Here is a 13206-nt window from a genome sequence, read left to right on the forward strand (position 1 = left end):
TCTTGAATGGAAAGCTGAGTATCTTGTTTTCAAATTTAGACGCGGACTGTGTTGTAAGTGCTGAGTATTTAATAGTTGTAGCTTCAGCAAAGTGTGGTAGCTAAAGAAACTTGAGATGACCTCAAGTCACACTAACCTGTGATAAGCTTATGTGTTTTTGCTGTTCTTAAAAGGCATTGTGAAGCCAAGTTTCCAGGTTCTAAATACACTTTGAATCCTCAGCTAACACTAGAACAACCTGCATTTATATAATGCCTTTGGCTTTGTAAAATCTCCCAAGTCGCTTAGCTGGAGTGATTATCAACCAAAATTTAACACCGAGCTACATCAGGAGATATTAGGACAAATGATCAAAACCTTGGTCAAAGGAGGTGGGTTTTGAGGAGAGAGAGAGAGAGAGAGGCATGGAGATGTTTAGGGAAGGAATTCCAAAACTTGGGATCCAGGCAGCTGAAGGCAATTATGGAGTGATTAAAATCTGGATGGGTAAGAGGCCAGAATCGGAGGAGCGCGGAGATCTCAGGTTTGTAGACGTGGAGAAGTTTACAGTGATAAAGGAGGGTTGAGGCCATGGAGGAATTTGAAAGCGAGGGTAAGAATTGTTTTTAAATCGAGGTGTTGAAAGACTGGGAGCCAATGTAAGCCTGCAAGGGTGGTGAGTGAACAGGATTTGATGCAACTTAAAAAATATAAGAATGAGTATTGGTTGAGCTGAAATGTAAGATGGGAGGCTGGTCAGGAGTGCATCAGAATAGTCGAGCCCAATAGAAGGAAGGAGGAGGGGTAGCTCAGCATCAAAAGATTATTCGCCTGGAAGTTTGTTTTTAATTGTATAATGGAGAAAGAAGTAAGATGTTTTCCTTCACATAATCATTGCTTGTCAACCACTCCTGAAGTTATTGGTCACACACACAAAGCAATATTTTTTTTTTCTAAATAAAACCATTTCTCTCACCTATTTTACTTTAGAAAGGAAAATAAATTGGTTGCAAATTTCTAATCCAAAGTGTCCTGTTTCTCTCTTGTCTTAACACCATTTTGTGGTGCGCCCAGGCTGGGTTTGAGCCTCACTCTCACAAACGAGGCCCAGGACTTCCTGGGAGCCTATCGGCAGCCACAGCAGGAAAACCGTAAGTACCTTGAGAGTGAAAGTAGAATACAATGGATTTTTGCCCAAAATGTGGCTTTGAGCTGTAGCTGAACTTGCTGTTGTGTAGATATAGGAATGTGCGTAGGCTATTTAGTCCATGGTCTGTTCCACCTGTATCACAATTCTATCTACCCATTTTGACTCTGTAGCCCCTTACACCCCTGCCTAACAAAAACCTATTAATCTTAGTTATTATGACAAAGCAGGCTTTGAAGCACCTGATTACTAGTCTGAAGTTCAAACAACAATGATTTGAGGTGTGACAGTGAAGGAGAGGGAGCTGGAGGGGTGTAGGTAGAATATTTCACAGCTTGTGGCCCAGATATTGAGGTCACAGCCATCGATAGTAGTGTGAGGAGAGGGTGCCAAAATTGATGGAATGTTTGAGATGGGGAGGGACAAGACATTTTAAATTGGAGACGTTGAGGATTGAGAGCTAAGCGTTGGAAGCTAATATTGCTTAGGAGTGATGGAAGAGTGAGACAGCACAGGATTATTTATTTATTCTTTCATGGGATGTGGGTGTCGCTGGCAATGCCGGCATTTGTTGCCCATCCCTAATTGCCTTTGAACTGAGTGACTTGCTGTGCCCTCCATTGCAGAGGGCAATTAAGAGTCAACCACATTACTGTGAGTCTAGACATGTAGATCAGACGAGGTAAGGACAGCAGATTTCCTTCCCTAAAGGACATTAGTGAACCAGATGAATTTTTACAATAATTGATAATGGTTTCATGGTCATGATTACTGAGACTAGCTTTCAATTCCAGATTTTATTAATTGCATTTAAATTGCCCCATGGTGGGATTTGAACCTGTGCCCCCAGAGGATTTAGCCTGGGCTTCTGGATTACTAGTTTAGTGCTGTTGCCGCTATGTCACGTTCTTCCTCCTGTGAAACAGGGTGAAAGATGAGCTGAAGCTTGGAGGATGGAGGCTAGTCTATAACTGTAATAATCTGGTTTGGAGGTGACACATGGAATAATGATGGTTTCAGCAGCTGATGGGCTGACAAGGGCAGAGGTGGAGGACAATAGAGGTGGCAGTAAAGAATCTGTGTGATAGAGAGGATTTAGGGTTGGAAGCTTTGCTCGGTTTTAATAGAATAGCAAGCTTTCAAGCAAGCTGGTTCAACTGTGACCTGGGAGAGAGGTGGAATTGGTCATGAGCGTTTCTGGTGGGAGCCAATGGTATGGCCAAGAAATTTGGGAGAAGCCTCCCTTGGATGATTAAGGGGTGCAGGGTAAATAATGGGCCTCCATCCTCATCGCTCTAGAGCCAGCCTGACACTATCCCATCCAGTTTCTAGGCCAATGGCTTCCATCTCCCAATATTTAATGGGGAGGAGGAGATTGCAGCCCACTCGATTTAGAATTAAGCAGTCAAAGGGTGGAAGAGTAATTGCTGTTAAATAGGAACACGAGGCCATTTAGCCCCTCAAGCCTGTTCTACCATTCGATGAGATAAGAATGTGAGAAATAGGAGCTGGAGAAGACCCACTAGGGCCCATTGATCCTTCTCCGCTGTTCAATATGATCGTGGCTGATCTTGGGCTTTAACCCCTCTTTCCTGCCTGTTCCCCTGGATCCCCTGAAATCATGGTCGATCCTTGACATAACAACATATAACTTGCCTTTGCCCCATGACCCTGAATAGAACAATAATCTCTTTGTCTCTGATTTTAAAGCAACAATTGGTCCTGCATCAACTGCCACTTGCAGCAGATTGTGCCAAACTTCTACCACCCTTTTTTTTGTATGTCGATGTGTTTCTTAACTTCACCCCTGAAAAACCTGGCTTCAGCTTTTAGATTATGCCCCCCTCGACTCCCTAACTAGAAAAAGCAGTCGCTCCCTGTGTATCCTATTGAAAACGTTGATCAAATCACCCCTTGATCTTCTAAATTCCAGGACATACAGCGTTGGGGCTGGATTTTCCGGTCCTGTCTGCAGCAGCACAGGAAATTCCTGCCTGAAGCCAACGGATATTTTGCTGGTCTGTCAAATTTCGATGATTCCCGTGGTGGGCAGGGCTGGAAAATTTAGGCCTTAGTTTGTGTGACTTTGTTATTTGTGCCCTTGTAATTTAACTCGCGGTAACATTCTAGTAAACCTATGCTGCACTTCAATGCCGATATACCCTTCCTAAGCTGTGGTGCCCAGAACTGAGCACAATATCTTTCCAACCAGGGTTTTGTTTACGATGAGCCAACACAGCGCCATTGGAGCAATAGTTAAATGGTTATTCAAAATGTCTTGTTTGAACTCACTTGAATTCCTTGATGTTCAGGGTCAACGATATCAGGAGTGGGTTCAAGAATTAATGGGATTGCATCCTGGAGAAGGAATTGGTGGGAAATCTTATGATAGCGGGCAAATGGAGTCCAGATTGATCAGAAAACTCACTGGGTCGAATGACCCTCCCTTGCAGCTAAAGATTGGTGTAATGTTTTATTTTTTGCCTCTTGTCCCCTCTTAACAGCGCCTACTCATTCCACGTTGGTGCAGACAGACAGATGCAGCCTGTTGCTTTCCCGACTGATGCTCTCACAGGCCCAGGCATCCCACGGCATGCTCGACAGATCAACAACCTTCCCCACGGAGAGGTGGTGTGTGCTGTAGCCGTCAGTAACTTCACAAAGCACGTGTACACTGGGGGAAAAGGCTGCGTGAAAGTGTGGGATATCAGTCAGCCAGGAAACAGGAGCCCGGTCTCACAGCTGGATTGTCTGGTAAAACAGTATCCTTATTTATCTTTTCTTCTTTTAAACCTTGCTAAGGGTCACACACAGTCTCGGATCGAAGGCAAAGTGCAGGGATAAAACTGTGTCCTTATGCATATAAACATTACTCATGCAGGGCACATTTATTCAGCTTATTTATACAGGATATCCCAGCAGAGCTCTCAAAGCTTGTTTACAGTGCATTCCTGCTCCACAGCAGCTTACAGACTCCACACAGCCCAGGCTTGGCCTTGCATAGGTATTTTTGGCAGCCCTGAAGAGGTTGCATTCAGATTGAAGCAGCATCGTGTGAACTGACTGGTGATTTGTACAGTGCTTGCCTGCACTGTTGCTATGGGCAAGTCCATGAACTTGGCAGTAATTGATTTCAATAGCTTGCCTGGTTAAAGTGGTGGTCTTCCATATTCCTCTACTTCCTTCTTTCACTAAAGCTGGTAGGGAGGATGGGGGGGTGCCAGTGGGGGAGGAAATGCTCCTAGGTGGAAGTGAAGACGATTAGCAGATTGAGCCATTGTAATAAATTGGGTCGCTTCAGGCTTAAGCAATAAGAAGGGTCCTTTGAACGGGATAAATACGCTGATACATTAGCGGAGCCACCTTCACTCCTTGGTGAGAGTTCCTGTGTTACAAAGCAGGAGGCCTGTCCAGCTGGCATATTGGCCTTCACCCTTTTCCATCTCCCCATATTCTGACTCTCACTCGTATCATGGATGTCAGTCATTCTCCAGCACTTCACCCAAGTGATGCCAGGAGCAGAAACATCAGCCAAGCTTCCCACTCATTATCACAGTCTAGAAACTCCTTATGGAAAATCCATGTGTGGGTCTTAGTGAAAATAATATTGGGCTTTGCCGCCAGCTGCCCACCTTCCCAATACCAATGCTATTGAATTGTCATCATGCATTAACTGCCTTGAATCATGTGAGTGTGTTCACTTGGGTAAGGTACTGGATAGCTGATGCCTGTCCTCCAGTGTGAGTAAATGCCCAAAGCAAAGGAAATAGCAAATACATGCCAACCATATGAGCCTCCTAGCTTTGCAACACAAGCAACCCCTGTTGAAGCGGCAAGTAGCTGAACCTACAAGCCAAGAAAGGCTCAGGTTTGGTCTCCAGTCTGTCTTGTTATCTGATCTCAGGGTGGTAATTGGGAACATCGAGTTGCTTTCTGCATTCCTGGTTTAGGGAAAGGGTTCCTGCTCCTGATGGCCATTCTGCAGGCCCTGCTGAAAGTGGATGCCCAACTGGAGGTGGGATTGGCATTGGACTTGGCTGGCAGCCTGTGTCAAGGATCACATAACACACAATGGTCATTTGTCCAGGATGGCCACAGAATGAACCCCCCAGTTACAGACATTAACACTTTCAGGAGGGGAGGAGGAAGGAACTGGCCTGAGTTACAGGCAGGAAGCTTTAACCCAATCTATTGTCCGAATAAATGGCTCCATATACAATTGGAAGAATTTCTGACAATTGGCTGAAGACCTGTAGCTGGTAGTAGAGGAGTTAAAACCGATATAAGTGAGTAGTTTGCTTCTAACTGCTTGAACTTAATATCTTGTCATGTTTTATTGCATTGTTATAAAGTGCCTGATTCCTCTTCATTCCACGCACCCACCCCTAAAGCTATCAGGAGTTATTACAACACCTAATAAATGCCATTGGGTTTTGGCAGCCAGCCCAGTCTGTTAATCACTTAAGTATCAGAATAGCAAATCTTGGCTCCACAGTTAAATTTATTTAGATATTTACCATTTTGGCAAATGATCCCTCCCAAATGTGTCATTTTGAACTAGGCTAGCTGGATTTCAATGTTCTGCTATTCGATTTCATCAGCACTGCAGTTTGAAGGAGGACTGGGCAATAGACTGATCTACCATCCTGGCCCAAGTTTAGGCCTTTCTGCTGAGCTACTGGCGCAGAGCTAACCAACAGCGAAATCAGCTGACTGTCAGTCACAATATTACAGGAATAATTATTGGTGGCTGCCTGTACAGTTTTGGTCTGGTGACTGGAGCCAGACGAATGGGGGAAGTGCCAAAATCTGGCTAGCGGGTCACATTTAAAGGAATGCGTAGACTTACAAGGGGCTTATGGAGAGACAAGGATTTCTTCCATCTTTATAAAGTTTCAAAGTGAACCTTTTCATATTTCTCAGCCCTTGTCAATGTCAGAGGGTGGGAGAGAGCAATCTAAATAAAGTGAAACCCAAACTAACGTGGATTGATCCTTTTAAGATGCGCCTTAAAACCTACCTCGTCCTGTCCCACTCTCTGCATATGGGGCTTGGTGTTGAATTTTATTTGAAAACACTCCTTAGTAAAGCATCCCAAGGTGCTTCCATGTTTATAGGTGCTATATAAATGCAAGTTGTTTTGGGCAAGTGATACAGCACTCCCTCCCCACCCCATCCACCAACCTATATTCACCCCTCAACTGATGGCTAGAACAATGGGCCTATGGCAGCTGTATGAAGAAGGCTGCTTTATTTGGCCTTTCAAGGCAACTTCTCCAAAGGGCATTAGTGTGGCATTCCTCACAGCAGTTAACCTCATTCTCTATCTATTGCCACACCCAGGGAACAAATGAATAAGATGGTATACTTTGAAGGAATCCGGCAAGGTGGGACAACCTGACGGGACTGTACATCGGGTCAACTGCTCGAGGTCCTCAAAGTACCTGCTGTTTTCACATGTCCTGTTCACCCATGCAAAGCCCCTCACAAGCTTGCTGTCTCTTATTGCATTTCTTCGTACTTTCTCAGAGAATCTACCATAAATTGCAGAGGAGAGCCAGTGTAAAAGCCTCCACCAGTGTAGCATCTGGTACCTGTTCAGACACCAGAGCCCAAAAAAAGCCCGGAAGATGGGCCCTGTATAGAGTAACTTCACTGATGCCAAGGCGGAAACTGTGCCTGAAAGAAGCCTTCAGCGAGAATCAACCTACTTATGATTTGTTGCTTCCAGTACATTTCCTTGTCCACTCCTTTTTTTGAGAGCGAATCCTGCATTTCTCAAAGCTACCAATAATGTAGACTTGTGGTACATTTTTATTCATTTTTCACTTGCTTCTCGCACTCTTATTTCATTCTTAGCCTCATTCCTCAAATCTGTACAATTTCCTTCTTTAGACATGTGTCTCCCCTCCTGTTCACTGTGTTTTCAATGACTGTTAAAATTCCAGTTCATGCTTTATATTCTGGGATCTTCAAATTGTCTGAAATCTGGGGATGGATTTGTATTAGTCTCCCAGGTGTGCGTTTTGATTCTCTAGGGCCATGCTATCACCTTCACTTTTAAAGGAATAGCACAGAACGTGAAATTGGCGTCGCCAGGTGTGTGAATTGGGATATGTTTTACACCGTGCTTGATATTCTTTTCACTGACTTCAGTGGAACAGAAAATCAGGTGTAACGCAACCTCCTGATTCGCTGTTGAGCGCGAAGATCATTTTCAGCCCTGCATCACCCGCCATTTTCAGTCATATTTTATTGTGGACCAAACTTACTTGGAACATGAGAAAAGTCATTAAAGAAAGAAAGACTCGCATTTATATAGCACCTTTCAAAATGTCAGGGCTTCCCAAAGTGCTTTACAGCCAATTATGTCTGATGAAGTACAGTCACTGCTGTAATATAGGTAATACAGCAGCCAATTTGCGCACAGCAAGCTCCCACAAACAGCAATGTGATAATAACCAGATAATCTGTTTTAATGATGTTGGTTAATGAATAAATAATGACAAGGCACCAGGGTGAACTCCCCTCGATGCTAAAAGGATATTTCTCCTCATGAGGGAATCTAGAACAAAGGATGGATTTTGGTGACCGAGGAAGGCAGCTCAAGTTTGGAAATTTCCTGACACACCTCGGTAAAAGAACCATGAGTGGTGAGATTTTTGCTCCAGGAGGGGCCAGTGCATGATAGAGTTGGGCCTGTCGATCCCGGAAGCAGATACAGGAGGACATGGGGATGGTTCTCTGGGACTTGGTCCCAATTGTTTTAGAAGATTTTAGGCTCTCCAGTCCTCACCCCTCACACCCCCTCACTATCACTCCCCCCTCCCCCAATATGGATCCTCATACCCCTGTTCCAACTCAATGCCTCCAACCCCACCATGGTTCCTTACACCCTCCATGCCAACTCTGCAAGTCTCCACCATAGGCAGAGCTCAGAAGCATGTGGAGGTGAAATAAATAAACTTCTAAAAATCTAAGAGAGCTCTCACTCTACACATTTGACAGTGAAAAGATGCCCATTCATGAAACCTATTCAAAGTTTTTAAATCTCAAGTGGTTAATCTCTTATAAAAACAAACTTTATTCATAATCCATCACAAAAACAGCTAATCCTTTATTAGATATTTTAAGCTGTTAATCAAACTGTAAACTCAGAACCCCACCACCCTGCTAAGGTAATTATAGTTTTTGAAACTTTGCCAAGCTTTCATAAGGACATAATGATAGTGTTTGGGAATATGTCAACAAACATCTCTATTAAAACAGCACGGACAGATGCTACACCAGCTGACCTGTCAATCAAAGCAATCCAGCAGAGGCTTTTTTTTAAGCAATCGTTGACAGCTGCAGCCAGTTTCCTTTTACAGTTTAAAGAGCAGGCCATTTAGAAAACTTCAGTTCATGACATTTAAACAGGCCTTATGCGCCCTTGGGGAGCACTTATGTCTACCCCTTCAATTCATGACTCCCACACTGTGGATTAAGGCCCTTGCAATAGCCAAATTGGGGTCTGCTTAAACTCAGCACTGAGTTCAAATGGCCCTGCTGAGTTCAGGTTTCCCTCCTGCATGAATCACACCGTGTCCCTTCCCCTTCTAGCAAAAGGCAGGAGTTCTGCGTCAGGGTCCTGCCTGCCATTTTTAAAGGTACATGGAGTCTTCCTGACTCGGTGAAAATCTGACCCATAGTTTCAAAAAAGATGGAATTGAGGAGGAATTTCTTCTGAATCTTGGACCTTTGGAATTCTCTACCCCAGGCAGCTAAGCCAAGGCTGTGATAGACAGATTTTTGAACTTCTAGGGGAGGCAAAGGTTGTGGGAAACTGGCAGGAAAGTGAAGTTGAGGCAAAGATCGGAACAGCCATGATCTTACTGAATGGTGGATCAGGCTCGAAGGGCCAAATGGCCTCCTCCTGCTCTAATTTCTTATGCTCTTATGCCCTGCTTCAAATAATGCTGTGAGATCTTTTACATCCACCTGAGGGCACCAACAGAGGCTCTGTTTAATGTCTCATCTGAAAGACGGCACCTCTGACAATGCAGAACTCCCACAGTACCTCCCTTGGAATTGTCAGCCTAGAATTAATGCTCAGGTCTCGGGAGTTGGTCTTGAACCCGTTGCTTTCTGATTCATTAGTTTGAGTGCTACCACTGAGAGAAGCCAGTGGGGCCTCCATTAGTACCTTATCATGGCCTCTGTCGTTTTGATCAACCAGTATGTTTTTTCCAATGTCTAAATTATTCCAAACCCTTTACTATGTTCAGTTGAAGCATTCTATTACAGTGAGACATTTCTTAAGAGCCTATGACTAGTAGCTTTTAGTGGTTGAGTGTATCGCTGTGCCATCTGAAGGACAATTAATATTTGAATGTAATCTCTTCCTCCAGAACAGAGAAAATTACATCCGTACCTGTAAGCTCTTCCCTGATGGACGTAGTCTGATTGTGGGTGGAGAAGCCAACACCATCTCCATCTGGGATCTCGCAGCTCCAAGCCCACGAATAAAAGCTGAGTTGACCTCGTCAGCCCCCGCTTGCTATGCACTGGCAATTAGCCCAGATGCCAAAGTCTGTTTCTCCTGCTGCAGTGATGGAAGTATTTTTGTCTGGGATTTGCATAACGAGACACTCATTAGGTGAGTTGGTTTGAAGATCTAATGCGGACGATGGCAGTGAGAGAAAGGAAAGGTTCAATTTGTAATGGCTTCTGTTGTTTGCGGTTGTGAGCATTGGCTCTTCGAGTTGTTAGTACATCAAATTTTATCAAATATATAAATTATCAAATGTATAAATGTTCCACTTTCTGTCTCCAGAGCTTATCCCCTGTGGTCACTTTTCTCCCTGACACTTTTGTGTTAACTGGACTCTCGCTGCTCCCTATCCACTTCTGTGATAGCATAACCCAGAAGATGCTACAATATGACTTGCCAAACAAGCTGGATAGATTGAGGGTCTTTTGCACCTTCCAGCAAGTGCGCTTCTCCAGCCTCTTCAGAGGTGGTCTGAAAAATTGCTTGGTGAAACGAAGGTGGATATGGATCATTTAAGCTACTTTATTTCACAAACTGCAAGTGAAGATATAGAGCAAGTTATGGACTCACTCAAATCTATCAGTGCAACTCACCTGTGCATAATAATACAAAGTAATGAACACATTATGCTCAGCGCATCACCTTATTTGTTTCAAAATAACTTCTCATGCTCTCACTACCATTTGTTGGTCGTGACTGGCAACTCATACCTTTGGCAGCACATGTCTTTGTCCCTATCTTTTAGCACTCGATATTCACGACCGCTTCTGAGGGCTGAATATTGCCCTTGATGGGCGGGCAGGCCCGACTGACTCAGCAGCGGCGGGCAGCTGATCGCCGCCGCCGATTCGGGCCCCGCCGCCATTTTAAGTGGGCAGGCCAATTAAGGCCCGCCCAGCGTGTCGCCCGATGGGAAATGCTATGCGCTCCCTGTGCAGGCTGGGGGGGGATTCCCCAACTGCAAGAGTGCGCTCTTTCACGCGCATCTCTCCCTGAGGCTCAGTGCTGCCTCAGGGAGATCGCCGAAAAGCTGCGAAAGAATAAAAATAGAACAATAAAAAAATCATTAACATGTCCTCCTCATGTAAAAATGTCACACGAGATGGAATAAGTTAATGAAGTGGACAAAAACTTTATTAAGCTTTTTAAAAATCCGATATCAAACCTCATCCCGCCAGTGGATGAGTTTTGTTAAAAAACCACCTACACGCCTGCCCGTTGGGCCCGTGCACCGAACCGAAGTTCGCACGGGCCCCTCAAAATCCTCATCAGTTGGTGACTTAATGGCCTTAACAAGGCCTTTAATTAATGGCGGGCGCGTGTCTCGCTGCACAGCGCGCCCGCCGACCTAAACATCGCGATGCCGCGCGCTGACATTGGGATGCTCGCGCGACGTCAGCACGCGACATTTTAAGCGCTGGCGTGCGGGCTCTGCCACCCACACGCCAGCCAGAAGATTCAGCCCTGAGCATTTTGGGATGAAGGACCTCCTAGCAAAATGGGCGTGAAATGTTTATTGATTACTGAGACAGACTAATAAGCTAATAAAAACAAAAAACTGTGGATGCTGGAAATCCAAAACAAAAACAGAAATACCTGGAAAAACTCAGCAAGTCTGGCAGCATCGGCAGAGAAGAGCAAAGTTGACGTTTCGAGTCCTCATGACCCTTGAAGAGCAAAGTTGTCGTTTCGAGTCCTCATGACCCTTGAAGAGCAAAGTTGACGTTTCGAGTCCTCATGACCCTTGAAGGGTCATGAGGACTCGAAACGTCAACTTTGCTCTTCTCCGCCGATGCTGCCAGACCTGCTGAGTTTTTCCAGACTAATAAGTTGTTTGTAGTGTCTGGAGAAACAACATCAATGCATATCTTATCAGCATTTAGCTGCCTCCTCTTTGCCATTGCTGCTTCATCGTCCCATCTATCATCTCCCAAACCCTTCCTGTGGTGGGAGGGGGTAGGGTGGGGGGTTGGTGGCGGGAAGAGAGGAGTGGTCAATGCTAGATCATGAATGAAAATTGGACTTCATATTAATTTCTAACCCTCAATCCAATTTTTTTTGAAAGCTAGACGGGCTGACAACTGATAATCAAATCGTCTATAAATATAGAATGCTGGCAATAACTATGTTTTAAATCTTCTCCAAACTTTAAGTGGCTTTTCATCAGACTCTGCGTCCTGTTGATGTGATGACTCCTGTTGGAACTGTCTGTGCCAAACTGTTGTTTCTGTGTCTTTTTATAAACCCTTCTAAAGCGCGCGTGGTTTTTGCTGCACCACAGACCATCTATAAAAAAAACGCTTATAACCCACATGCATACAATATAAATGTAGTGTGGATTGAAGATTTGAGTGCTCCAACAGGACTATTATACACCCACCCAATTTTTTTTGTTCCCATAATGGATCTACGAGTGGCTGTTCTGTGCCTCTCCTTGAAGTTGAATTGCACCCTTGGTGGCTTCTTTTAAATGTGGCACATGTATCATTCATATTTATGTGCCCCCATCTTTATCTGTTCAGCCATGGGCTTCTCTGCCACCACCACACGGATTGATGAGTGCCTTCTCTCTGTGGTATGTGTGTGGTAACGTAAGTTGAGGTGTTTTGTGCTGGGGAAGAAAAGGGTGTTACACGTGTGGCATTCGATTCCTGTGGAAGTGTGCATTCTATCACAGTGAATGTACTTGGGTGGGGAAGGAAGAGAGAATGAGAGGCTGGGGGGTAGAGAAATAAAGCGATGGGTATTTGGGGAAGCAAGAGAGAGAGAGAGAGAGGCGGGTGGTGGAAGGGACAGAAAAGATAGGAAAGAGGCGGGTTGTACAGGTGATTGGTGGTGAGAAGAGGCTCAAAATGCCAATTGCCGTCTTATTTGCCCTCGGTTGCCTGGTTCATTTCTTCATATTCCTCTTTTTGATCTGGCCGATCCAGTTTGTCTCGTTCTTACAGAGGGCGGGTTTTTAATAGCCAAGCTTGGCATCACTGAATCAATCCTGCTGGATCGATCTTGTCTTTCTTTGACGTTTGCGCTGTGCTGCACAAAAGGCTTGGACTTGCATTTCACAATTTGGAGAAGAAAACATTTGTACATCATCCTAAAATACAGAAAGGGAGAAATGATTAATCTGTGAACGTGATTGCACAATTTGATAAGCTTTCTCACCATGGAAATCTGGGAAGCCAATCATGAATTTTGAAACCTATATTGAATGCGTTTTTAAGAAGAAAAATGATTATGCCAGCACCTATCAGTGTTTCTGGTATACGATTGTTTAGTGGAGCTGTTTGTTTTAATAATGGATGCTTTGCTTCTTAGTCATTAATACAACATGACTAGAAAACAGCTGGTCCTAATTGGGCATGGCCAATATTTTCTGGCTCATTTCCTTTTGCCAAGTGGCCCCTGTCTTCCCCCTCCTCCCCCAATGCCTCTTGAAGATTGCTGCTAATCTATTACTGCTATAAAAACATTGGTATCAGAGTTGATCTATAGAGTTAATTTTGGAGTCCTCTGCACACAATAACCATGATGTCTTGACACAAGTATT

The 13206-nt window shown here is 44.5% G+C and overlaps 1 protein-coding gene across 7 annotated transcripts in view; it reads left to right on the top strand.

Annotated features, from left to right (window-relative positions):
* LOC144688932 (transducin-like enhancer protein 1) overlaps positions 1 to 13206 on the top strand; it is a 173447-nt gene that overhangs the window by 136236 nt on the left and 24005 nt on the right. For all 7 annotated transcript variants that reach the window (XM_078555971.1, XM_078555970.1, XM_078555972.1 and 4 more), the window contains 3 exons: positions 1054 to 1130; positions 3631 to 3880; positions 9517 to 9764. In XM_078555971.1, the coding sequence (XP_078412097.1) occupies positions 1054 to 1130; positions 3631 to 3880; positions 9517 to 9764 (575 nt within the window). The remainder of the gene's footprint in view (positions 1 to 1053; positions 1131 to 3630; positions 3881 to 9516; positions 9765 to 13206) is intronic.

Source organism: Cetorhinus maximus, chromosome 13 (genome assembly GCF_964194155.1).
Source record: "Cetorhinus maximus chromosome 13, sCetMax3.hap1.1, whole genome shotgun sequence".
NCBI lineage: Eukaryota > Metazoa > Chordata > Chondrichthyes > Lamniformes > Cetorhinidae > Cetorhinus > Cetorhinus maximus.